This window comes from Caenorhabditis remanei, chromosome II (assembly GCF_010183535.1).
Source record: "Caenorhabditis remanei strain PX506 chromosome II, whole genome shotgun sequence".
In the NCBI taxonomy this organism is placed as follows: domain Eukaryota; kingdom Metazoa; phylum Nematoda; class Chromadorea; order Rhabditida; family Rhabditidae; genus Caenorhabditis; species Caenorhabditis remanei.
Genome location: NC_071329.1, coordinates 19,458,590 through 19,486,082, shown reverse-complemented (window position 1 = coordinate 19,486,082; position 27,493 = coordinate 19,458,590). Strand labels below are relative to the sequence as shown.

The window sequence follows — 27,493 nt, the reverse complement described above, 5'->3', positions numbered from 1 at the left end:
CAAAAAATGCGCCAACGGTACGCCAGATCTTCACTGAAAGAAGAAAATTGTGAGATTTGACGATTTTTTCCAAATTCAAACGCGTCAAAGGCGCCCCTAACGCTCTCAAATTGATCCTGAGATCATCTAATTATCAAATTCGAAAATGCGTCAACGGCACCAAACACAAAATGAAAATCCAAAAATTCGATGGATTTTGGGCAATTTTGACCAATTTTAAGTCGATTTTCCCATTTTAAACGCGTCAACGTCGCGCCAGCCTGCCTACCTCTCTGTCTCATCCATTTGTGAGACACCAGAACTGCCACAATTTCCCATATTCTCTGAATTTGCCACGTCATCAATGTCTCCAGAAGCCGTCGCCTCATCTTCCGTCTCCTCGGCACCCAAATTGTAGAGTTGTGAGTGGGCGGAGCGAGATACAGTAATCCGAATGTTTGGGGGAGGTGGGGATCTAGTATCTTCCCCATCATCCAAATATCGATTGATTTGGAATGTGGCCGAACGGTGGACGAGTGGCCGACGTGTTCCGTCGGACCAACAGAAACGGGCAACCGCGTTTTCGGGCCAAACCTGAAAAAATTAAAAAATTGGGGAGACATCTGGACAAACAGAGATGTAGACAGACGTTAAAGATGGCTGGCGCACCTGGAGCGTGTTTTTTATTCCGGTCGGAAATTCGGATAAACAGATATACAGACTTCAAAAACAAATTGAAATAATTTTCCAAGTCTGGCGCGTCTTTGGCGCGTTTTAAATTTAAAAAAAAGCTACACATCTTGACATCAAGGATGAACGATATACCGGTTTAATAAAAAATAAAAAGTCTGGCGCGCCTGAAACGTGTTTTCAAAATGTCTGGACGACCGGACATACGAACACAATTTTCCAAGTCTTTGTAAAAATTTCAAAAATTGAACACTCGAAATGACAGAAATCTCCATTTCTGACGATTTCAGTGTCTGGGGCGCCTAAGACGCGTTTTCGAGCCACTTGGACATCCGGACCTCCAGACACACAGATTTCTAAGTGTCTGGCGCGCCTGAGACGCGTTTCTCACCTCCTCGGTCTTCTTCACATCTTCATCTTCCTCGTCATCATCATCCTCTTCGTCCTCTTCAAAATCGTCTTCATCCTCTTCAGTGATGACTCCGCCCCCGCAGACTCCGCCCACTCCAAACTCATCCCCCTCGTCTTCATCGTCTCCTTGTGATCCAATGCTGAAAGTGGGCGGAGCCTGTGTGTAATCATTTTGGCAATCTGCCAAGAATGCCTCGATATCCGGTCGACGAGGAAGTTGCATTGATTGGGACAGGTGGATTCGGTCTGGAATTGTAGTTTGTAGTTTGTAGTTTGTAGTCTACGGCAGACCCAAAACCAAAAAAATCTAATGGGAAAACTCATATTACACTGTGGGGGTGCGGGACGTCCGAAGACCGGTGAAAGTGGGCGGGGCGGACTGGGTGAGGGGGCGGAGCCAAGTGACGAAGGTAGACGGTATGAGCATACGGATGGGTCTGAAACGATATTTGGGGAGGTGGTGCGAGAAAAAAATTTTTTGGCGGGAAACAATTTTTTCAAAAAAAAATTTTTTCGAACAAAATAAAAAATAAAAAGTGCATAGCAAAGTATATTTGTCTGTCTGTGTGTCCATCTGGGTGTGTGTGTGTCCGGATGTCCACCACCTACCGTTATCCGGTGTCTCGATAACTGGGTACCCAAGACATGATTCATCGATGAGCTCCTTCAGAATCGGAATCGACGGGACCGCCCGTCTGGTGACGTCATCTGAATCCGCGTGACGTGATTTGAATAGGACATCTTCTAAATCAGGAGCGGACCAACATTTTTCTGGAAAATTTTTTTTTTGGAAAAAATTCAAAATTTTTGCGGAAATTTTTTTTTGAGTTTCAGACTGGAAAACGCGTCAAAGTCACCCCAGCTGATCGGTCTAGGCTGCTAATTAACTATAAACTGCAAACTACAAACTACATGGCTGGCGCGCCTTTGACGCTCCAGGATTTTCGCTATCTGGCGCGACGTTGACGCGTTTTTGTCAAAAAACTCACGATTCGTTGGAGAAATTCCACGGAAAGTGTCATCGAAAAAGTTGGGAGGGGAAGACCAACACGGGCGGCTCCTCAGATGCTCATTCTCCACGTCATCATCCTCGTTTTCGTCATTTCTAAGATTCAGGGAGAGATCCGAGTCGGAGAGACTTGGCGAGTATCTGGAAAATTTCACCAATTTTTTCAAACTTTCAAATTTCGAAGCTACGATTTTCAGATTCGCCATATTTGAAAATACCTGTCCACCAATTTTTAGAAGGATCCATCTGATTTTAAGCCAAAAAACGCCGTAAGTGTGATATTGGTCTGCTAGCTCAAAAAACTGTAGTTTGTAGTCTAGAATCTGGAGCTAGCAGACCAATATTCTCTTTTCCCGTTTTCTAGCTGAAAAATGAGCGGATAACTTTGAAAATCAGTGGATAAGTACTTGCGAACATGAAAAATCTGAAAATCGAATTCTCAGATTCCACAATTCTCAACAAATTGCTGATTTTTGGAATTGAATCTTTAAAACAAAAAATTTCAGCTAATTTTTTATACTTTCAAGTTCCAAAGCTACGATTTTCAGATTCCCAGTGTCTTAATTTACCTACTCATCATAATATCAAAAACGCAACTTATTGGTCTTAATTTCGGTAGTTTGTAGTCGAGCTAGCAGACCAACGTCATTTTGGTCTGCTAGCTCACTACAAACTATAACGTTAGAGCTAGCAGACCAAAATCACGATTTTCTGGGAATGGAAAGAGAAAAATTCGAGATGTTTTTCTTTTCCTGTGTAGTTTGTAATTGGGTATGTTAAGCAGGCCCACCATAATTTCTAAGCAGCGCCTACCTCATGATATTCGATTTCCTCCTCTTTTTCGCAGCCTTCTCATCCTCTTCCTCTGGATCCGGCCATGTTTCGTCTAGGGTCGGTAAGAGGTCAGCGACAGAGTATTCCGCTTCTTCGGCTATACTTTTACTCGTGGATTCAATCATTTTTGACAGGGAGATCTGGAAAAAAGTTTTGATTTTTAAAGAAATTCTACACTTCAGAAAGTTGTGATTTTGGTCTGCTAGCTCCAACGTTATAGTTTGTAGTGAGCTAGCAGACCAAAGTGGCATTCTCGGCTACTTTCCGCTGCAGTTGCGCAGCACTAACGCAGCAGTTATTCGTAGAGTTTACTCCTGCTGCGTCAGAGGCGTGCAAGTGTTGCATGAATGCTGCACAGTTGTTGCATCAGTGCTGCCGGCGTGCTGCATGCGTTCATTGCTTCTCGTTTCTAATCAGTATAGTTAATTTGTGAACAGAATAACATAAATAACTATTAATATTTATTTTAAGAATATTAAATTTAAAAAAATTAAAGCAAAAACAAAAAACTTAGAAACGTCATTGAAATTCCATGTTGACCGACAGTCGATGAAGTTTCCAAGTTCCTTATATCTGTAGACGTCCGGTGCCCCAAGCTCATCGACTCTAGAACTGAAAAAGAATGTTTCAATGAAATTCGGTTGGAAACAACTCACATTTTTATATCATCTCTTGCTGAAAACGCTTCAAAAGTCCAAATTTTTTATCGAATAGGCGAATAATGTTGATCAGCTGCTCTCTCTGAATCGTTTTTGCCATCCAAACAAATTCTTCTTCTGAAAAATAATATTTTCAAAAAATAGAGTAAAAATAAGTCGGAAAAATGATAAAACTTGTCAAATAGACAATAAACAATCATTGGAACAAATTGAAAAATGCAGCCAAAGTCCAATTTGCATTGGAGCGAATATACAGTTGCTGCGCGACTGTTGTGAGATTGTTGCACAACTGGTGCATGCCCCAAAAACAAGGGAACCATCAGTCGCAGTGACGTGAAAGCTGTGTAACTGTTGCATATGTTCTGAATTTTCCTAATTGCTGTGGAACTGTTGCAATCTTGTCGCGTAACTGTTGCAAAAGCTGTGAATGCTGCGTAACTGTTGCGGGAAGTAGCCGAGTTGGTCATCTCATTAACATGGTTTTTGGACTAGAATTAAGCGGAACCTTCCAAAAATTGGTGAACAGGTACTTTTAAATATGGCGAATCTAAAAATCATTGACTCACCTCGAAACTCGTCTTGCTCGGTTTCATACTGTTATTTTTCGCCTGTAATAGGCTCGCCACGTCATCGTCTCGATTCCGTGGCACTGCGTATGCGGATTTCGATTTGATGATACTTCGCAGACATGGATGGACAAGAAATTCGGCATCTGAATCCTCTTCGGAATCTTCGTCACCACCCGACGAGTCGTCGTTGTGCAGCCAGTCGGCTGAGTAGGACTGGAATGGAGTTAGTTGGTTTTTGGTAGTGCTTAGTGACTACAAACCAGACTTGTCAAAAATCGGGCCGGCCCGGGCCGGGCCGGGCCGAGATTTTGATTGACCGGGCCGGGCCGGGCCGAAATTTCTCTTGGCCCGGCCCGGCCCGGTCGGCCCGGATTCAAAAATGGGTAGCCATTTTTACCAATTTTTTTTTGAAATTTTTCGAAAAAATAGAGTAAAAATGCTTAAATTATCCTACATATTCACATTTTAATTATATTTTAAATGTTTATTCGAAAACTATACTTTTTTCAAAAAATTTCAAAAAATTTCCAAAAATTTCCCCAAAAAAATTCAAAAACTCAAAATTTTTTGAAAAAAATGTCTCAAAACGGGCCGAGCGGGCCTTGCCGGTCCGAGATTTTTCCTGATTTTGGCCCGGCCCGTGACAAGTCTGCTACAAACTAACTCACCCTCCTAATCACCGTCGGACACGGATCATCTTCCTCTTCCTCGTCAATCGTATAGTTCTCTCCATCACACTTCCGACATTCGAATGCACTCATTCTGGTCGTGGTGGCCTAGAAAAACGAGGAGTTTGGTTTCTAGGCCACGAGGTGGAACAAATTAGCCCAGGTAAGAAAAAACTGTTGAGAAAAAAAAATTGAGAAAAAATTTTTTGCTCAAAAAAATGTGGATTACTGTATGTAGTTAGGAATTTCAGAGAAAACTTTAAAACGAAAGTTAACATTTTGGATTCAGTATATCTGAAAATACCGTACCATTAATTTTTAGAAAAATCCGCTTAAGTTTAGGCCAAAAAACCGCGTAAATGTGATATTGGTCTGCTAGCTCCAAAGTTATAGTTTGTAGTCTAGTACCTGGAGCTAGCAGACCAATATTCTCTTTTCTCATTTCCTAGCTGGTGGCCTAAAAAAATAAGGAGTCGGATTTCTAGGCCATTAAGTGAGAAGTTAGGTCACGGTCAGAAAAAATTTGAAAAAAAATTTTTAAGAAAAATTTTATTTTTGAGAAATTTTTTTTCTCAAAATTTTTTATCGCTGGTCTGGGTGTGGATGTTTTGAATAGAGAAAAGAAAAAAAAGAAGAAAAAGCTGAAAATCGCCTTGTCTGACAGACAAAAACACGAAAAAATGGATGAAGAGTGAGAGAGTGTGTGGAGGGGAAAGACGCAGAGAAAAAATAGAAAAACCGGGAGAAAAACAGCTTAGGGCGTCCTAAGGGGGCGGGGCTTGTCTGCTTAACTGAAAAAAGCAGACACCTAAAAATAGTCTAGACTGAATTTGGTCTGCTAGTACCTCCTGATCAACCTCAAAAGCGCCCAAGACACGCCAGAACCGATTGGTCTGCTATCTTGACTACATACTACAAGTTTGTCACTAGCAGACCAACGTGATTTTTCCGAAGAAATTTTTTTTTCTCATATTTTTTTCTTCAAAAAATGAATAATTCACACCGTCAAACATCATGCATACATATCGTAATGTAGCTGTTGGTGACCATAAATATTCAAATAAGGTTTGAGAAATCGAGAATAGAGAAAATGTGGGTTACTGTAGTCTAAATTCAGGATTTTCTAAAATGAAATTTCAAATTTATTTTTCTCATATTCACATTGAATTTTGCGGATTAAAATTATGATTTTTGGATTCGGCATATTTGAAAGTACCTATCTACCAATTTTTGGAAGGATCCGTCTGATTTTGGGCCGAAAAAATCCAGCACATGTGATATTGGTCTGCTATTGGTTCAAAAGTTGTAGTTTGTAGTCGAGCTAGCAGACCAACGTCTATTTGGTCTGCTAGCTCACTACAAACTATAACATTGGAACTAGCAGACCAATATCACGATTTTCTGGAAAGAAAATTCTAGATTTTTTTCTCGGTCTGAAAATAAAAAAAAGAGTTTGTTTATGATATAGATACAAAATGCATATAATCACATGAGATAACTCCCTTCACATCCAAAAAAATCTCCTCCTTCCCTCGTATTCCAATTCCGTTTCTTTCCTCTGTGTCTCTCACATCGTCGTTATCTCTCACCGGTGAGAGAGTGTGGAAGAGTGAGAGACGCATAGAAATGATGAGGTAATGAAGGGAAAAGGATTAGGAGAAAGAAGAAGAAGATGGAATGGAAGGGAATCGAGAAAAAAGGGAAGAGCTTTTTTTCTGCTCTCATTGAATTCGAAATGAAGCGACGACGATGGAGAGAATGATGACGTGTCTGTGTGTGTGTCTGTCCGGATGTCCAAGCAAAAAAAGAGAAAAAGCATTTCGAACTTTCGAATTGAATTCTCCCGTAGAAAATGAGGAGGCCCCGCCCACGTTTTGATGGGACAGGATCCAAAAAATGTACCAAACTACATTTTCAAAAAAAGGTTAGGAAAAAACCATTAAAAATAACGAGAAATAGCAAAATTATGATATTGGTCTGCTAGTTCGAATATTGTAGTTTATAGTGAGCTAGCAGACCAATATTCTATTATTCTGTTTATTGAGGAGAAAAATGGACGGATTTTTATGAAAACTGGTGGATAGGTGCTTTGAAAAATTCTGAATATGATGAACACTCTTTCTTTTTCTAAATTTGTGAAAAAAGCTACTTTTTTTCTTTTTTGAACGCAATTTTTACAGTAATCTCTCATCTTTTGTGAGTTTAAAGTAAAATTTCTGGCTTGTCAAGTTTTTATATTTTCTTCTTAAAATACTATACTTTTCAGCTAAAAATCACAAAATATGATATTGGTCTGCTAGTTCTAAGTTTGTAGTTTGTAGCCTCGAGATGGAGCTAGCAGACCAAAACAAGAAAATGCGATAGTTTTCTAATAGTTCAAAGAGTGTCATAAATCCGAGAATAACGAAAATAATCCATCCAAAAAATCTGAAAACAATCCAAAATATGAAAAAAAAATCAGACAACTTTGCATTTTGGTCTGCTAGCTCTTCATTTCTAGTTTGTAGTCTTTCCAACAATAGCTAGCATACCAATATTGATCTGCTAGTCGCACTACAGTGCGCGTCATAAAGATAGCCCCCCATGCGATTATGTCAGATTTGGCTCAGCCGTAAGTTTTCATCAAAAATGGGTAACAGCATTCGATTCCTCGTGCGAAATAACCCCTGGGCGCAAAGTTTCATGAATATCCTACAAAAACTACGGGTACACCATCGAAAACTTGAAAAATAGGCCGCGTCATAAAGATAGCCCCCCTTGAGAATTTTCAATTTCTCCATGATTTTTTTCCGTTTTTTCACCTAAAAACGTTTTCAATCAATAAAATTCGCTTTTTTATCAGCGTTATCTTTTTTTATTCCATACTTTTACTGCAAAAATTCTACTTTAAAGAGCCAGTTATGCTAAAAACTCCAAAAATCGGGTTTTTTGAGGAAAACGATCGTAATTCGCATTTCAAATAGAGGGAGCAATATTTTTGCACGGTATTTTACTTTTTTCGGTACTTGTCTAATAATTTCATATTACTTTTGGCTGAAAAAAAGCGGCTCTGAATGCTCAGAGGCCATCCCAATGTGAAGGAAATTCACTTAGGAAGATGATTTTGAGCTTCTTCAAGATGAAGAACGTCTGTGAATCTGTTTTTATGGTATATTTTTTGAAAGAAATAGTAGAATTAAGTCTCATGTTATTACCAAGACATAGCTGAACTACTTCGACAAATTAGTAACAAGTACTGGTCTTTCAAATCATGATCCAGTGTCCCAAATCTATGTTCACTAGTAAAACACTGGATATCGTGAGTTTAAAGATGAGTAGACAACTTTTTGAAAAGAAACTACAAACATTGTTTTTGTTTGAAGGTTTTTTACTCATTTCGAATGATTTTAAATCTCTTAAACTTACTATTGATTCGAGAATACAATATTCCTTTGTGAAAATAACTTCACCATGATTTCTACTGCTAGTACTTATCTGTAACCTGGTAAGGTCTCTTAGAAATGTATTAGTGACATAACAAAAGTTTATTTAAACCATTCTCAAAAAGATTCCACTTCAAAAACAGATTCTCAAACGTTTTTCATCTTGAAGAAGCTCAAAACCATCTTTTTAAGTGAATTTCCTTCACATTGGGATGGCCTCTGAGCATTCAGAGCCACTTTTTTCAGCCAAAAGTAATATGAAATTATTAGACAAGTACCGAAAAAAGTAAAATACCGTGCAAAAATATTGCTCCCCCTATTTGAAATGCGAATTACGATCGTTTTCCTCAAAAATCCCGATTTTTGGATTTTTAGCATAAACTGGCTCTTCAAAGTAGAATTTTTGCTGTAAAAGTATGGAGAAAAATAAGATAACGCTAATAAAAATGCGAATTTTAGTGATTGAGAACGTTTTTTAGTGAAAAAACGGAAAAAAATCATGGAGAAATTGAAAATTCTCAAGGGGGGCTATCTTTATGACGCGGCCTATTTTTCAAGTTTTCGATGGTGTACCCGTAGTTTTTGTAGGATATTCATGAAACTTTGCGCCCAGGGGTTATTTCGCACGAGGAATCGAATGCTGTTACCCATTTTTGATGAAAACTTACGGCTGAGCCAAATCTGACATAATCGCATGGGGGGCTATCTTTATGACGCGCACTGTACAAACTACAACAGAGTAGCTATCAGACCAAAAAAGAAATATTCCAAAAGATCGAGTAAATGAAAAATTCACTGTAATTTGACACCATTTTGTGGCGGGTGTGGGGTGTACCTCTTTTTCAAATATTTCAGTAGATCAAAAATGTATTCTGTAGTTTTTGTAGTCTTGCCAGGCACCGCCCTTCTCCGGGGGACCTAATTTCAGTTGGGATGCTCGTTTCGGAAAAGAGAAGTCATAAAATCGTTACAAAACTTGCGAAATAGCCGTCCCCTTTTCTCTTTTCCGCTGGCGTTGGGAGGCTATTGGGAATGGCATTTTCCAGAAAAGGAGACGCAGAGAATTAATTAAAAGTAGATGGGACAGCCTGCTGCTCCTTCTCGGAGGACGACACAAAATATAAAATTGGGTCAAAATAAAATGTAATAAGTTCGGGAAAAAAATTCAGAGAAAAAAGAAAAGACAAGAAAATAATCGATTCTCTCTTCAGGGACAACCAAAAAAAGGGAGCAAAAGTTTTGCGCGGTGGCACTCTCTCTCTCTCTGAAGACGTTGCCTTCTAAAAGAGAAAATAGAGAAGGCACACAGAGAAAAAGAGCAGTCATTGCCTTGGGGAGAGCGGGAGGAATCCGTGTAAAGAGGGAGTGGTCACACCCACTTTGTATCATGGGGGAGCATTTTTACCGTTTTATTACAAAACACGGAGATACAGGAGGTGGTTTGGGGTGTGGTTGGAGGCAAAAAGATTAAGTTTTAAAAAAGAAAGAGAAAAGAAAACGAATAATGGTGGGAATTTTAAAGTGTTTAACACAAAATGATGCTTTATCAAATCTTGTTAACAACAAACTCCAATAAATGCGCCTGGCTTTGATGATGGTGGGGAATGGGGGCACAAATTGTGTTTCCTAAAACTAGTTTTTCTTGAAAAGAATAAAAAGGAGACCTTTATAGATGTGTCAGGTGATGGGATGGGGGAGAGGATCAAGGGATTCGACTGAAATTCAAATTTGGGGGTGAAAAGGGGAAACCAGAAGAAAGTAAAAAAGAAAAACAAGCAAGCCTTCATCGACCTGGCGCAAAACTCAAAAAACTCATCAGAAAAAATCAACAAATTCAATGAGGTCGTGAGAGATCGATAAGGCAGGTGATAACAATGATAACAAGCTAAATGGGGTCGAAAGGGGACTCTAGAAGTTGGAAACAGACAATTTGTATGATGGGAATGGAGGGGGCCGATGGTGGTGGTTTGGGCACAGATAGATAATAGAGGAGCACGAAGAAAACAAGATGGAGAGTAGAACAGAGCATTTGAGAGGGGTGATGGTGGATTGGCTGGGTGTTGGGAACAGAAGAAACGGTTGGAAGATGTTGGGGGGCAGAATTTACTTGGCTCCGAGGGCTGGGAAAGCGTCATCAGAAGCGTTGAATGGAGTGGCTTGATGACGTCCTCCTTGTCCTCCGGAACGTGGTCCACCGCGACCTCCGCGTCCGCCTCCTCTTGGTCCACCACGTGGTGGTCGGTCCGAACGATCACGATCGTTGCGGCGTTCCTCGCGCTCTGGACGATCGTTGCGGAAGGTAATCGAGATGTCGAGCACCTGCTTTCTCGACGCCTTGTGGATGACGACGACCTCGTCTTCTTCACGATCTGGGATGATCTCCTTCTTCATTGGAACGAGCTTTCCGAAGTTGTCGGCGGCTCCCTCTCCGGCCTTTCTGGTGTTGAACTTTGGTGCATCAGCCTAGAAAAATAATTCATTGAAATAGATTATCTTTAAAAATAACTTTTGACTTTCTACGTTCGTTGGCTAAAATTGTCAATTTGAGAAGAAAATCAATAAAAAGGTTAAATTTTGCAAATGTTTATATCAAACTTACAGCTTGAGCAGCTCTGAACTCCTTAAGAGTCTTTTGCTTGGCAAGAGCGGCTTGCTCGGCCTCGTATGCGAGCTCCTCAGCAGTCTTCTCACGTGGAACCTCTGGCTCAACGTTCTCGGCTTCTGGAGCAATGTTCTCGGTCTCTCCAGCGAGCTCGTCCTTCTGGTCTCCCCAGTTTCCTTTTCCGTGTCCGTCCTTCTTCTCGAAAGCGCGAACTCCGGTACGGTCGGAACCGGATTGACGATCGAATTGACGTCCACGTCCTCCACGGGCTCCGCCACGTCCACCGCTGGATCCTCCTCCAAGAGTGAATCCACCGCGACGTCTTGGCGCACGGGTGTCGGCTCCATCATCAGCGACGTGTTGCTCCTTTGGCTCTTCGGCTCCATCTCGGTTCTCGCGAGGAGCGAATCCTCCGCGGCCTCCACGTCCAGATGGACGAGCAGCTCCGCGTCCTCTTTCTCCGCGGTCTCCTCCACGTTCACCGCCTCTGCGGGGTCCTCCACGACGGGATTCGCCGGAGCGATCACCATTTTCGTTGGAGACACGATCTCCACCCTCACGTGGTGGGCGGCCGGCTCCCCCGCGTCCACGACCACGTCCTCCGCGTGCTCCACGTCCGGCTCCGTCGGTCTTGGTGACAGCGGCTGCAAATAATAATGATAGGTTAGGGAATTGGTTACTAAGGGTGATAATAACTCACCAGCTGGAGCAGCGACTGGCTTGGTCGGCTGGGCGGGCTTCACTAACTTTTCCTCCTTCTTCTTGGCGGCGATTAGAGACACCTTTTGGATGAGCTCTCTTGGGTCGTCATACTCTGCAAAGTAGTATTTAGTATTGCATCATTATCTTCGCGTTGCGCGGAAGAGATAACCGATAAGATTATAATCTCTGCGTATATAAAGGCACCACAACTACTAACCATCGTCGTCGTCGGATGGAAGTCCGAACTTGTTGGTGACCTGGCAACCGTACTCAGTCATTTTGTTGTTGATTTGTGTGTATGAAGATAAGATTCCAAGTGTGGAAGCTTCTGTCAAATTCTTTAGTTCCAAGCTGTTCAATAGCCCATAATATGGGTACCCTGCAAGAAAAGTGAGTTTAAAAAGCGATTCAGGTAAGAAAAATCGATAAATTGTAAAGAAAATTGGCGAAAATAGCGGTAAATAATCATTTTTGCACACTTTTTCTATGAAAAATCAATAAATCCACCGATTTTCTAGAAAAATCGCAACATTCGATCGGAAAACGGTGGAAAAAAGTCGAAAAACTGTTCGAATCGGTCAGGTGGCGGTTTGACTGCGTATCGACACAGTGTAAAGTGAGGGCAATGAGTCGCGACGCAGGCAATTGCGACCGTCCATCTTTTCGCGGGTGTTTGAAATTGGGAACTCGTTTTTCGCTTGTTTGCAGAGTTTTTTGTCGGAAAAACTGGTTTTCGAGTTGTTTTGAAGGAAATTTTTCAATTTTCTAAGTGTAAAAAATATTTGAAAATAATAAAATGATATTTTCAGTCGAAAAAAAAGTGTAAGAAGTGAGTGGGTTGGGCAGAAATAGCGGCAGAAACATTTTATTACAACGAAGCTCGATGAGTGGGGAGAAAAGACACAATGAATGAATAAGAAAGAAAATCAATAACGCAACTCGTTTGAATTCAAATAAACGGGGAACTAAAGACAAATCAGAAGGATTCGAATAAGAAAAATCACAGAAAAAATTTCAAAAAATTATGCTATATTTACACATTAATCGGCAGCAAACTAAACACAAATTACATATTTAAATATATATTATTTTCTCAGTTCGGGATCACAAAAATATTTTCCAGCTAGTAATTTCTTGCGAATCATCGACAAATGATAAATATCCGATTGCACCAGAGACACCTCCACACCGGAAAGATTAGCTTCATGGCACTGAAAAAATTGATTTTGCGTTTTCAGAATCTTCTGACTTACCTGGAATTGAACAAACACTTGCGCCGGCTTTCGATCTAACATCTCCAGACTCACTTCGTCCTGAAAATATGTAATTTGTAGATATAAATATGGGTGTCTGACTATAATTGTAGGCTGGGGCAGCAGAGTTCAGATTTTAGGTTATTTTTGTCAAAACTTAATAGAAAATGTTGCTTTTCGAGGTTTTATACCTGATTTTCTTCACTTTTGAGTTTTTCCGATCGAGAAAATAGTTAAATTTTCTTTTTTAAGACAGAAAAGTGCAGAAACGCTGGTTTTGCACAAAAATAAATTAATTTCTGATCGAAAAAACTTAAAAATATGAAAAATTGATAAAAAAGCATGAATATTATCAAAGAAACAACATGGAAAACAAGGTTGTTAAATAGAAAATGCCATTTTCCTCAAATAATTCGGTGTTTAGCTAGGTTTTGTAGTTTGTAGTCGAGCTAGCAGACCAATATGGCATTTGCTATCAGAAACATAATGGTAGCTACTTTTTTCACATTTTCAACGTTAAAATAGACTTTCCCGCTTTTCCTATTCGAATTCATTCAAGTTTGCTAAACAGAAAATGTCATTTTCTTCAAAAAATTCGGTGTTGGTCTGCTATCTCTGATTTTGTAGTTTGTAGTCGAGCTAGCAGACCAATACGGCATTAGCTACTTTTTCACATTTTCGCCGCTAAAATCAACGATTTTTCCACTTTTTCTATTCAAATTCTCTCAAAAATCCCAATTTTACCCCAGAATTCTTCATAAAAATCCTGGCTTTGAGCGATCCGTGAACATCTCCATTCCTCGAAATTTCCAACAAATTCCATCCAAGTGACGGACTATCGGCCGCCCATTTTCCCTCCGGATCACACATCACCGAATCGATACTTCCAGTGAGATTCGTATTAAAATTCACATTCAGAAGCGGCGCAGTCACCGGGGAGTCCGAGTTCAAGCGGTAGTCCACACGGAGATCTGAAATGAAGATTTGTAGTTTGTAGTCTAGAAAATAATCACCTACCAGTGTGACTTGGCTCAAATTTCCAATAAGCTGTCAAAAACAAGGGCGGTACGGAGTTACACGGCGCCGTCGGGTCCATTTCATATCTCGCCACCTCTGCATTCACAAACGCCGCTTCGGGTTTCGCGATTTTTTGTGTTTGAAGCCACGTGGCAAGCTGGAGTTTATTGAAATAGAAAGTACACGTCTCATCGTCTTTTCGGCTAAGCGACTCGTCGATGAGCTGCTTATTAGGCAGAACCGATTTGATGTAATGAGAATTGGAGAGACGGAAAGCGAGAGGCTCAATTTCGTGTTGAATTGAGGTCAGAAGACTGATTGAAGACGTTGGGAAGGAGATCATCACTGTTCCGAATGTACGTTGCACGAACTCATCGGCTCCTTTTTTGAACCAAACATGCACGTGCTCGTTGATTGCCATCGCCACTGGGATGCGTTGCTCGGATATTGTCGCCTAAAAAATGAGAGGTTTTTCGCTTTGAACAGTGAAAAAAAAGCATAAACCCCAAAAAATATAACATTGGTCTGCTAGCTCTCATCGTGTAGTTTGTAGTTAGGATTATAGAGCTAGCAGACCAACGTTGGTCTGCGAGCTCGGTTTTTTGTAGTTTGTAGATGAGCTAGCAGACCTAAGTCAGAATTTTTATCTAGAAAAAGAGAAATTATAGGCACGAAATCGTGGGTTTTCGCTTGGAACAGTGAAAAAAAAGCATAAATCGCTAAAAATATAATATTGGTTTTCTAGCTCTCATCGTGTAGTTTGTGGTTAGGAGGATAGAGCTAGCAGACCAATGTTGGTCTGCTAGCTTTGACTTTGTAGTTTATAGTGGAGATAGCAGACCAAAATGATACATTTTAGGTATGAAATAGTGGGTTTTCGCTTTGAACCGTGAAAAAAAGAAAAAATCGGTGAAAAATGCAAAAGATAAGTTTGAAATCAATTTTTAGAAAATTTTGGTCTGCTAACTCTCATCGTGTAGTTTGTGGTCAGGAGAATAGAGCTAGAAGACCAACGTTGGTCTGTTAGCTTTCCATTTGTAGTTTGTAGACGAGCTAGCAGACCAATATTAACTTTTCTCATTTTTCACAGCCATTTGTGTGTTTTCGATCGAATTTCTTCGTATTTCATGAATTTTCCAACGATTTTCACGATTTCCTACTTGCTCTAACTAAAATTGAAGGAAAATTTATGAGTAAATCAGTAAAATAAGGCAAAAATCGATAGGATTTGGAGAGTTGGTCTGCTAGCTCTCCTTTTGTAGTTTGTAGATGAGCTAGCAGGCCAAAATCAGGATTTTTTGGGAAAATCTTTTTGCTATCTGTTTTTACTAGTTTGTAGCCTTTCTTACCTGCAACAAGTTCCCTGTCGATTGTGACAAATTGAACGTGGATTCCCCTAACGAATGATTAGATTCACTCGGCGCCAAATTGAAAGTACTACTCCATGGATCCATGAAACTGCTCGCCGAGTCTTTTCGACTCATCAACTGACTTGTCGTCGGTGTGTTACTTCTCGGTCGAGCACGAGCAATTCCGGCGGCAATCGACTGATTATGACCCATGGAGACGGAGAACGCGGGAGGATCATCGGATTCTAAAAATTCATAAAAAATATTTTGACGAAAAATTTCTGAAACTTACCACTAAAATTGGTTCTAAACCGACCATCAGCAGTATGATGGGATCGGAGGGGTTGTCGGAGAGAAGACGCATTCATTGATTGGGAGAAAAGGGGCGGAGCTTTGGAGCCGCCGATTGTCCATGGATCCTGAGAAAAAAAAACGTAAGATATTTAAATATAACAGTTTTTCAACAGTGGTCTGCTAGCTCAAAATTTGTAGTTTGTAGTGAAGATAGCAGACCAACAGTGAGTTTTCAGCTAAAATTTCGGTTTTTGTCAGAAAGGGCAACTGAAATACAACTTTTTCAGAGATGAAAAACCATAAAATCAGCAAAATTTAGAAAATCTTTCTAAATTGGTCTGCTAGCTCCAAATTTGTAGTTTGTAGTGGAACTAGCAGACCAATCTGCGATTATCCCGGTTTTTGCATACCCTTTCAAAAGTGGTACTCCTCGTCAGCGTGATACTTCCGATAGCATCTCTCAACTCGTCAACCGACGCATTAATATGAACAGGTCGATCAGAAATCGTCATTTTTCGTATTCTCGATTTTTGTAGTTCGTCTTCGTCCTCTTCTTCATCCGACGAACACGATGACCACGCCGTTGGATTATTCGAATCCAGCTGATTTTCAGTTGACCTAATTATATATCCCTCATCGTCAATTACTGGAAGATCCGATTGTTTTTCGTCGATCGGCGCGTCGAGAAGAGAATGCGATGGGTGGGCGGAGCTTGAGCCATTGAGCATTTTGTCGTCACTTCGGGAACTGCTGGCAGTGCTATGCGTATCGTCCATGCTAAAAAATCAAATAATAATGGTTAGAGGTTAGAAAATTCACGTTTTAGAATAGTTGGTCTGCTCCATCCAGTTTTGTAGTCTGTAGTGAGAGCTAGCAGACCAATATGTGGTTTTGGTCGATTCTATGCACTACTTGTTGCAAACTACAAACTACAAACTTATAGCTAGCAGACCAAGGGAGTGTTTGTTGTTATGAGAATTGGTCAGCTACCTCGACTACAAACTACAAACTTATAGCTTGCACACCAACGGGGTGTATGTTGTTTTCAGAACTGGTCTGATAGCTCGACTACAAACTACACACTTATAGCTAGCAGACCAATATCATATTTGTCCGGAATCGATTAAAAATAGGTATTTTTGCAGTTTCAAAACGTTTTCTCTTGAGAAATTGAGTTTTAAAGCTACAAAGCTCAATAACAGTTAAAATGGAAACTACAAACTACAATCCCATATTTAGCAGACCAACATACCAAACAGAAGCCCTCAAATTGCTCTCATTCTCCTTTTTCGATCTCCGTTTCTCTCGAGTGAATTTGAATAATCCAGACGCGGAGAACGGCTCAGCAGTCGTCGGTGTCTCATCGATCGAACTCGTCGACACCGTTTTCGTTCTCCGCTTCGCAGTGAATATCGAGAATTTCTTCGGCGCTTTGTTATCAGTGAGCGTCGATGACGTGGATAGGTCTTCAGATGATTTTTTGATATTATTCAATTCTCCAGAAGACGTGTTAATAAGTGACGTGGAATTTAGAGTGGAGCTGAGAGAGGAATCCACAGCGATTCCCTCCCCAATTGGATCCATCATTAGAAGATCTACAGTAATCGGTTGAGGCGGAGGTGCTTGGTCTTGTAGGATTCCAGATGACGAACACGATGAGGGCATAGAGTTGCCTGCAAAAATTGATTTTCAAAATAAAGAAAAATCACTATTTTCCGAAAAATGGAAAGTTGGTCTGCTAGCTCCTAACTTGTAGTTTGTAGTTAGAAAGAATAGAGCTAGCAGACCAACGCTGGTCTGCTAGCTCGGAATTTTGTACTTCGTAAATGAGGTAGCAGACCAAAATCAGCATTTTTGGCTAAAAATGAGAAATTGTAGGCACGAAATCGGGGTTTCTTTTGCTTTGAACAGTGAAAAAAACTTAAATCGCTGGAACGTCCAAAAGAAAATATTGGTCTGCTAGCTTCGAACTTGTAGTTTGTAGTTAGAAAGAATAGAGCTAGCAGACCAATATGCTAAGCAAAATCGAGTAATTGCTAGTTGATTAGCGCTGAAAAGCAGCTGAAATTAGACCAAAAACAGGTGAAAATCACAATTTCAGATGCGGAAACCGAGAAAATACTAAAAAGGGATATTGGTCTGCTAGCTCACTATAAACTACCAAAGCAGGAATTAGCAGACCAACGTTGGTCTGCTAGATATTTTGCTATAGTTTGTAGTGGGACTAGCAGACCAATTTTGCTTTTTTATCTAAAAAGCGGTAGAAAAGTTCAAAAAAGGTAACGTCCATAAGATCAATTGATATCTGATAGAGATTTTTTCGAATTAGGAGGAGGAAATCGAGAAGAGAAATTAAGAGAAAACGCCCAATTTGATCTAAAGACTATTTAACACGAAAGTGACCGCAGAAAACCAAAAAAAAAGGGGGGGGGGGAAAGAATAGAGGGAAACTTTTATCAAATACAATCGACAATTGATAATAGATTGTCGGTTGTGAGTGTACCTGAAAAGAAAAGAGAAAGAAACAAAAGGAACAAAAATCAGAATTGAGAGGAGATGTGATATGACACTTTTTGTCGCTTTTCCCCCTTTTTTCTCTACTAATCAACGAATTCCACGTCATTTGGCCTAGAATCAGTTTTGGAAACAAGGAAAACACGAGATAAGTGATATGGGTACGTTTTCAGCGAATTCGTACTAAAAAGTTGCAAAGCAAGCGGTCAAAATGTTGTTGAACATATTTCATTCGACGAAAAAATGAGAAAAATCGAATAATTCACGCTGGAAACTAAGAAACCGAAGATTGGTCTGCTAGCTCGACTACAAACTATGAAATAAGAACTAGCAGACCAATTTACGCTGAAACCTAAGATTGGTCTGCTAGCTCGACTGCAAACTACGAATTAAGAGCTAGCAGACCAATTTACGCTAGAAACCGAAGATTGGTCTGCTAGCTCGCCTACAAACTACGAAATGAGAACTAGCAGACCAATTTACGATGGAAACCTAGGATTGGTCTGCTAGCTCGACTGCAAACTACGAATTAAGAGCTAGCAGACCAATTTGCAAAACTTAGCTAAAACTGGGAGTAATTTTATGATTTTTTCAAGCCGTCACCTTTCCATGGATTCCGTTTAAAAACCAACTTTAAAAACCGAAAAACCAAAAAATCTGTCGAAAATGTCTTCTAGAGAAAACATGTCTAAATAACTAGCAATTACTCAAATCATTCATGCATTGAAAATCTCTGAAAATGAAAACAGAGTATTCGAAAACAACATATTGATTTGAGTTTCTGCTTTATAACCCATTTTCGGTAAGTTGGTCTGCTAGCTCAACTACAGACTACAAAAAAAGAGCTAGCAGACCAACGGCAGCGAAATTTTCACATTTTAGCATTTTTGGTTCGGAAAAAGACGCCTAAAAGTATACATTTCTAATCCGGTCTTTTCCTACAACATATCTTTCAATAATCCGTCTCTCTTTCCCAAATTTCCGGTCGTTGATGTGATATAATATTATTGCAGAAGAGCCTGAGAGAGACGCCTCCTACCTGACATAATATCCACTAAATCCCGAATCGGATTCAGATTCATTGCTGATGAGGAAGAAGCCATTCCACTGCCACTGCCATTTTCCGATTCCTCGAATAAGACATGAGCTGAAATAACGGAAGAAATGAAAGCGGAAGAATGGAGGCTGAGGGGAAAAAATTTCAGAATTGTGCGTATGCTAGAGATATTTTGTAGTTCTTGTAGTGAGCAAACGGAGAAAAAATAGAAAAAAAATATTCTGAAAGTTGTGTTTTTCTATTGAATTTTATTTTGGTCTGCTAGCTCTGACATTGTAGTTTGTAGTTGAGCTAGCAGACCAACTGTGAGTCTTTACCCGTTCTCTCAGAATTTTTGTGTTTTCAGCCAAAATTTCGGTTTTTCGTCAAAAATAGAAAAGAAAACAATTGAAATACAACTTTTCTGAGAGAAAAAGCATAAAATCAGTCCAATTTAGGAAATCGTTTAAAATTTCGTCATTGGTCTGCTAGCTCAAACTTTGTAGTTCGTAGTGGAGCTAGCAGACCAACGAACTCGCCACGTGTCAAGAATTCAAACGTTCTCTTAGAATTGTGAAGTTTTAAGCTAAAATTTCGGTTTTTCGTCAAAAAAGAAAAGAAAACAATTGAAATACAACTTTTTCTGAGAGAAAAAGCATAAAATCAGCAAAATTTAGAAAATCTGACAAAATTTCGTCGTTGGTCTGCTAGCTCAAACTTTGTAGTTTGTAGTGGAGATAGCAGACCAATTGGGGAGAATACATGGCGGAGAGTTGAAAACACAAAAATTTTAAGCTAAAATCGGTTAATTTAGAGTGGCAATTGAAAGTTGGTCTGCCACTACAAACTACGCTTTTGTAACTAGCAGACCAATACCTATTTTAAAAAATGAGTTTGCTAGCACCAATCTTTGTAGTTTGTAGCCAAGCAGACCAATGACTTACGTGGCTTTTCCGAGCCCGTTGATTTGCTCTTGATGAATTTTCTCACAAATTCATCAGCATTCAAATGTTGAATTGATTCCCGAAACTGTTCGGCGACTTGAAAACTAGCAGACGACATTTCAGTCGAATGATTCGCGTAGAGTAGAATAAATTGTTGAATCGAGGCGTAGAGGGATCTGCAAATACAATTGAAAAAATAAATTTATTAGAATAAAAATACCGATCGAAAGTCTGAAATTTCTTGCACGAATCGCTCATTTTCGTCTCAAAATCCTCACGAACGACCTCATACTTCTCCACGTAGCTTTTGTATTCGTCACGTGCTCGAGCGATTTTTAATTCGATCTGAAAATAAGGAAACATTCATTTGAAAATAGCAGATTGGTCTGCTAGCTTCACTACAAACTACAAAGTTTGAGCTAGCAGACCAATGACGAAATTTTGCCAGATTTTTTAAGTGTGGCGGATTTTATTTGGAGAATTTTATCTTTTTTCTCTCAAAAGCTGTAGTTCAGTTGTTCTCATTACTTTTTCGGATGAAAAACCGAAATTTCGGCTAAAAACTTTATAATTCTGAGATAACGGGTCCGAACTCACTGTTGGTCTGCTAGCTCGACTACAAACTACAAAAGTTGAAGCTAGCAGACCAATTAGGAAGTTTCACACTCTTGGCCCGCTTCTGGCGTTTTTTCCAAAATTTTCAGTCACGAACCTTGCTTATTTCCTTAACATTTACATTCGTCTCTTTCTTCGCTTTTTCCAGCTCTTGACACCTATGCTGATATGTTTCTTTCGCTTTTTGAAGACACGTCGTCGTCGTTTGCATCAAATTCACCGCCTCGGCGACTTGTGGTTGTTTCAATTCTTTGCGTGTCTTATTCACGTCATCCTTATATTTTAGTACTTCTCTCGAAAGATCTTGTAGGTTTTTGACAAGCATCACGTGGATTTCAGCCATTAATTCCATCGTTCCCTTGGTCAACTGCCACATCGCATCGATATTCGACCCGTTTTGGATGAAATTTGACACCTGAAATTAGAGAAAATGTTAGTTTTTCAGGTTTTGAGCCATAAACTGTGAAAAATCAAGCAAGCCGTTGTTAGACGTTGACATTGGTCTGCTAGCTCACTACAAACTACAAAAACAGAGCTAGCAGACCAATGACGAAATTTAGTCAAGTTTTAAAAAAATGCTGATTTTATGCTTTTTCTCTCTTAAAAATAGTATTTCAGTTGTTTCCATTTCTTTTTCGGACGAAAAACCGAAACTTTAGCAGAAAATTCTGAAATAATGGGTCAGAACTCACTGTTGGTCTGCTAGCTCACTAAAAATTACAAAGCAAGAGCTAGCAGACCAAAATTGATTTTCTACTGCGTTTTTTTGCCATTTTCAGCTCATTTGTTCAGTTTTTTTTTCAAGTTTCTTTTTCACAAACGTCCAATAAGCTTGGAGAAAGTGACATAATAGTTGAAAGCTTGAAATTTTAAGTTAAAAATTGTGAAAAACGGCTAAAACGCAGAGATTGGTCTGCTAGCTCACTACAAACTACAGAAACAGAGCTAGCAGACCAACGACAATTTTTGCTCGATTTTTTTTTGCGGTTTTCTAGAAACTTACCTTATGCACGGTCCGATTAATTGCTTTAACATATTCATCTTCCACTGACAATCGTTCCTTCACAAATTGAGCGACTTCGGCGACGGTTTCCTCGGATTTCTTCAGATTCTCTTGTAGCACCTTCAAATCCATTCAATAATACCGATAATTGGAGAATAAGATGACACGGGCGGTACGAAACTAATTATTGATTTCTATTACTTGTTATTGATAACACTCTCCCGATCATGATGATAGTTTGATCGGGAAGGGGGGAAGGGAACAGGTTTTTTTTCGAAAAAAAAAGAAAAATTGTTTTAACTGACTAATAAAAAGTGCAAAATAAGCACGTGGCCTTGCGCGGTGTCTGAATAAAAGGAAAGGACAATCCGATTGAAAAGATAACATTCTTTTTAGTTTTTAGTCGTTTTTGACACGTGGTAAGCTCGTTGGTCTGCTAGATCCACTACAAACTACAGTAATTGAGCTAGCAGACCAATGACTGAGAGATTTTTATCGTTTCTTGTCGATTTTTTTGAAATTTGTTCCGGTTTTTGTCAGAGAGAAAAGTGCGCGGTGTCTGAATAAAAGGAAAGGACAATCCGATTGAAACGATAAAATTCTTTTTAGTTTTCAGTCGTTTTTGACACGTAGCGTGCTCGTTGGTCTGCAAGCTCCACTACAAACTACGGAAATTGAGCTAGCAGACCAATGGCAAATTTTCGCTGAGTGGTTTTCACTGTTTTTGTCGATTTTTTAAGAATTTCTTTTGATTTTTTTTGTGAGAGAAAAGAGTGAGCAAATCTCGAAAAAAAAATTCATACACAACTTTCCACAACAGCGAAAAAAATGTCGTTTAAAGAACAATTTTTTCTTTTTTTTTTCTCACGCTCTATTTATGATTTTTTAGCTACGAGAATACATAAATCACTCTACTCGCCTAACATGTCATTTCGAATAAGGAAATTAGAATCAAAACGAGCCAAAATGGGTGTGGGTGGCTCGTAATGAGAATTGGTCTGCTAGCTCCACTGCAAACTACAAAATGGGAGCTAGCAGACCAACGCCCTCGTTCTGCCACGGAATGTGCCAGATGGCAATTTTGTTCTCCTTCTCTTGCTTTTTGATTAAAAATTGAAAAAGCGGTGGTTTCCTGTCAGTTTGCAGGCGAGATTTTTGAAATTTCCGGTGAAAGTCAGCGTTTTCCACAATTTTTTGTCATTTTTCGATTGAAATTTTTACCTGAAATCCGTGATGCTTCTCCCCCCAAAAATGATCGGCATAAAGTAGTCCTTCAGCCGTCATTTTCTCGACTTGACCGTCAAATGTCTCCTTTTCTCTTTTATCGTCTTTCTCTCTTTGCACGTCTTATCTGTAAAAGAAGATATTTTTGGTGATGATTTAACAGATCAATCTGATTTTCGTTTTGTTATTTCAACGAATTTATTTCAGCGAGAGTGAAGGGAGACACATCAGAACCTATAAAAACCACGTGTTTAGCGTCTAATTTGGTCATTTCTTGACAATGTAATAGTCTCCCATTGATGAGAGAATGGCGACACTTGAAAAGCTCAGAGGAGCGCACTTGCTCAGTTATTTCTCTAATCCTCTTCATCGATTTTCGCTCTCTCGTACTCTTGGAGCAATGGCTCTGTGCCACTCGCGGCTCAATTTTCCTATTTTTCTCTTGTCGTTTTGAGAGAAAAAAGAGAAAATGTTTCATTTTGTTTCGCTTCATCTTGCAGAAAAAGACGAAATGATGATTTTTGTATCCTATTTTTCAATTTTTCATTGTGAAAATCGTGGTTTTGAACGAAAATTACTCGAAATTTAAAAAAACGTAGAAATAAACTACAAACTAGAAAACTAGAGCTTTTATAAATTGGCGGTCAGTGCTATGAGAGTAGTTCAAAATTCCTGCTATGCGCCTTTAAAATTACTGTAATTTCTGTTTTTTACAGCCGAAATCTGAGCAAAAAAAGCTTTTAAGCTTCGAAAGTCGAATGCAAATAAGCAAAAATAGATGAATGACGTTTTTGGAAGCGAAATGCTGAAATTGGTCTGCTAGCTCAATCTTTGTAGTTTGTAGTCTAGCTAGCAGACCAATTTCAGTGTTTTTGAATGAAAAACGTAGGTATTCCGAGATTTTTCCAAGAAATCAGCCTTAGAATTTTGCTTCAGACCCATTAGTAGTTAATTTTGGACAAAAAATAGAGAATTTTGGCTATTTTCGTCTAAAAATCTCGGAACTCTTGCGATTTTTAGTCAAAAACACTGAAATTGGTCTGCTAGCTCGCCACAAACTACAAAATGGGTGCTAGCAGACCAGTGTTGGCCTGCTAGCTCTGACCTTGTAGTTTATAGTAGAGATAGCAGACCAATTAACACTTTGCCGTTTTTTTCACGTTTTTGTCTATTCCGATCAAATCTATCAGGCGAAAAATAATTAAATTGTCTTTAATTCTACCGTATCACTCAATATTTCGTTCTCCTAACTCCAATCAAATTCCAGAATGCTCACACTAGCTGCTCGCCGATCGCTGCTCACACAAAAATGCGCGGTATCCACATACAGCGGTCTGACTTCTGCAGATTTCATGAAAAAGAAGACGAATGAGCCGATTTTGGAGTATAGAAAAGGAAGTAAAGAGCGACAAGACTTGGAATCGGCACTGGCACATTATAGCAAGGTGAATGAGTCAGCGAAAATTGTAAAAATTGATACAAAACTGAAAAAAAACGTTTGGTTGAGAAATTTGGGGACGAAACAGTGGCCTAGAAAACAGGCAGAGAGGCGATAACAATCCAATTGACTAGTTGAGAAGAGAGTGTTAGTTTACAAGAGACGCAGACATCTCGCTTTTCTCTTTACGAGAAGAGAAACTGTACAGTTTTCAGTTTTTCAAATGGGAAATTAGCAGAAATTATTATTTTTTTAATATATTTTATTGATTTCAGAACATCACCGACATCCCATTGAGAATCGGAGACAAGAAAATCACGAATAAATTGGAGAAAAAACAAGTTATTGTGAGTTTTTAGGTGGAAAATCGGAAAAATCAATACTTTGGTCTGTTAGCTCAACTACAAACTAGAATTTCAGAGCTAGCAGACCAATTGGAGAAATTGCGCTCCGCCGAAGTTGGTCTGCTAGCTATTTTTCTATAGTTTGTAGTTAGCCCCGATGATTTTCGCTCAATTTAGTAGTTTTTCTTCGAAATTTTTAATTTTTAAAATTAAAAATCGAATTTTCTACATTTTTCAGCCATCCGATCACCGCTCGACGCTCGCTCGTTACACACATGCAACCGGAGAACAAATTCAAGAAGCCATCGATGTGGCACTTCAGTCGAGAGCCGCTTGGGAGAGAAAACCACTCAAGTAAGGCGGATTTCAGTGATAAAAATGAATAAAATTATCGATTTTTTGCAGGGAACGTGCTGAAATTCTCCTTCGTGCTGCTGATTTGGCTGCCGGAAAGTATAGAATGAAGTTGAATGCAGCGACAATGTTGGGACAGGGAAAGAATATTATTCAGGTAGAGAAATGGTTCAATTAGCAGACCGACACGGCACGATTTTAAACAATAATTACTGAAATATCTAAATATATAGATTCGAAAAAATCGCATATTGGTCTGCTAGCTAGACTACAAACTACATAGTTTGAGCTAGCAGACCAATGACGAAATTTAGTCAGATTTTCTAAATTTCGCTGATTTTATGCTTTTTTTCTGAAAAAAAAAGTGATTTTCCAGTTGTTTTCATTTCTTTTTTCTGACGAAAAACCGAAATTTTAGATGAAAACTTCAGAATTCTGAGAAAAATGGCCAGAACTCGCTGTTGATATGCTACCTCACTACAAACTACAATATTAGAACTAGCAGACCAATACCGCAATTTATCGAATTTTGCCTGTTTTTAATAGTTTCCTTCAATTTTTCCATGAAAAAGATAGTCTAATCACTAAAAACTTCAAATTTTATTTTTTTCAGGCAGAAATCGACGCCGCCTGTGAGCTCATCGACTTCTTCCGTTTCAACGCCGCTTTCGCTTTGGAACTCGAACATTACCAGCCAATTTCCACAAAAATCACCAAAAACACGATGCAATTCCGTGGAATGGAGGGATTCGTCGCCGCCATCGCCCCATTCAACTTCACAGCAATCGGAGGAAATCTGCCGACAGCGCCGGCACTCATGGGAAATGTGTCGCTTTGGAAACCATCGGACACGGCAGTTCTCTCGAATTATTTGATCTACGAGTTGCTTGAAGAAGCTGGAATGCCGTCTGGAATTCTCTCTTTCTTGCCTTCAGATGGACCAGTTTTCGGTGACGTCATCACGAGTTCTCCGCATTTGAGTGCGGTCAATTTCACTGGATCCGTGCCCACTTTCAAAACGATTTGGAGAAAAGTTGCGGAGAATTTGGATAATTATGTCACTTTCCCCAAGCTTATTGGAGGTTTGTGCAAAAAAAAAAGACAAAAAACGCTGTAGAAAATCAATTTTGGTCTGCTAGCTCTTGATTTGTAGTTTGTAGTGAGCTAGCAGACCAATCTTTGCGTTTCTCCCTTTTTTTTTTCTTAAAAATTCAATTTTTCAACTAGTTTTTTTCCAGAATGCGGCGGAAAGAACTTCCATTTCATTCACCCATCCGCTCACATCGATGCCGTCGCCGCTGGTACAGCCCGTTCCGCCTGGGAGTACTCTGGACAAAAGTGTTCCGCGTGTTCGAGAGTCTACGCTCCGAAATCAATTTGGCCAAAAATTGAATCGAAAATCGCTGAGATTCATAAAGAAATCAAGTTGGGAGACGTTAGAGATGGTTCTGTTTTCCTATCGGCTGTCATCGATGACAAGGCATTCGCTCGTCTGAAATCTTATATAGATTACGCGAAGACTGGTGCGGACGGGGCGAAAATCGTTTTAGGAGGAAAATGTGACGATTCGACTGGATATTTCATCGAGCCGACACTCATAACTGTGACGAATCCAAAAAGTAAATTGTTGACTGAAGAGATGTTCGGTCCGGTGGTCACTGTATACGTTTATGAGGATTCGGAGGTGGATAAGGTGTTGGAGACAGTCAAGGATGTCACTCCATACGGATTGACTGGTGCTGTGTTCTCGCAGGATAAGGAATTCTTGTATAGGTGAGTGGCGCGAGAATTGGTCTGCTAGCTTAACTACAAACTACGATCTCAGGGGTAGCAGACCAATGTCACTCCCTCTGATTGGTCTACTAGCTCTATTTCTATAGTATGTAGCTCAACAGATCAATTTGATAACTCATTTTGTTTCTAGAAAAAAAAACGAGCGAAAAAGAAAGAAATCGCGCGAAAAGTTTTCGTTGGTCTGCTAGCTCTGTTTCTGTAGTTTGTAGTGAGCTAGCAGACCTACATCAACGATTTCCTTAATTTTTCTCAATTCCAGAGCTCGTGACGTTCTCCGTGACGCCGTCGGAAACATGTATCTCAACGACAAATCCACCGGATCCATCGTCGGTCAACAACCCTTTGGCGGCTCCCGGATGTCCGGTACCAACGATAAGGCGGGCGGTCCCCATTATGGATTGAGATGGACGTCTCCACTGACGATCAAGGAGACCTCAGTGCCACTCACCGACTGGAAATATCCATCGATGGAATAATTTTTTTTGTTTTTCTTGAAAATCTCATATTGAGATTGAATTAAGAATTTAGGCCCCGAATTTAGTTATTATTTCCGAAAATTTCCCCGTTTTTTCACAAAAAATCCCGATCGCTTTACCCTGTAACCACCCAGTGATTTAAATGATTTATTGCATAATAATGTATTTGTTCTTTTAAAAAGTTATTTTATTCGATTTTTGCTTTTTGCTTTCTCGTCTATCCCAGTAGTTTATTGCTGTGCCAATATCGTTTTCAACATTTCCAATGGAATTTTTCCTTATAATTCCATTTA

At 39.5% G+C, this 27,493-nt stretch overlaps 2 protein-coding genes across 2 annotated transcripts; one reads left to right on the top strand and one right to left on the bottom strand.

Moving 5' to 3' along the window:
* Window positions 1-10,344: 10,344 nt before the first annotated feature.
* On the bottom strand, window positions 10,345-21,702 carry GCK72_008052 (uncharacterized protein; the record flags this gene model as incomplete). The annotated part of the gene is made up of 17 exons (XM_053726615.1): window positions 10,345-10,704; window positions 10,841-11,487; window positions 11,544-11,657; window positions 11,763-11,924; window positions 12,654-12,756; window positions 12,799-12,858; window positions 13,543-13,769; window positions 13,816-14,269; window positions 15,165-15,409; window positions 15,457-15,583; window positions 15,869-16,235; window positions 16,711-17,131; window positions 19,012-19,119; window positions 19,953-20,128; window positions 20,173-20,297; window positions 20,665-20,982; window positions 21,571-21,702. The coding sequence occupies 17 exons, from the start codon at window positions 21,700-21,702 to the stop codon at window positions 10,345-10,347; spliced, it is 4,146 nt and encodes a 1,381-aa protein (XP_053590809.1).
* Window positions 21,703-24,062: 2,360 nt separating this feature from the next.
* GCK72_008051 (uncharacterized protein) lies at window positions 24,063-27,200 on the top strand (the record flags this gene model as incomplete). The annotated part of the gene is made up of 7 exons (XM_003105773.2): window positions 24,063-24,239; window positions 24,508-24,579; window positions 24,815-24,930; window positions 24,982-25,087; window positions 25,544-26,012; window positions 26,169-26,703; window positions 26,984-27,200. The coding sequence occupies 7 exons, from the start codon at window positions 24,063-24,065 to the stop codon at window positions 27,198-27,200; spliced, it is 1,692 nt and encodes a 563-aa protein (XP_003105821.2).
* Window positions 27,201-27,493: the final 293 nt, after the last annotated feature.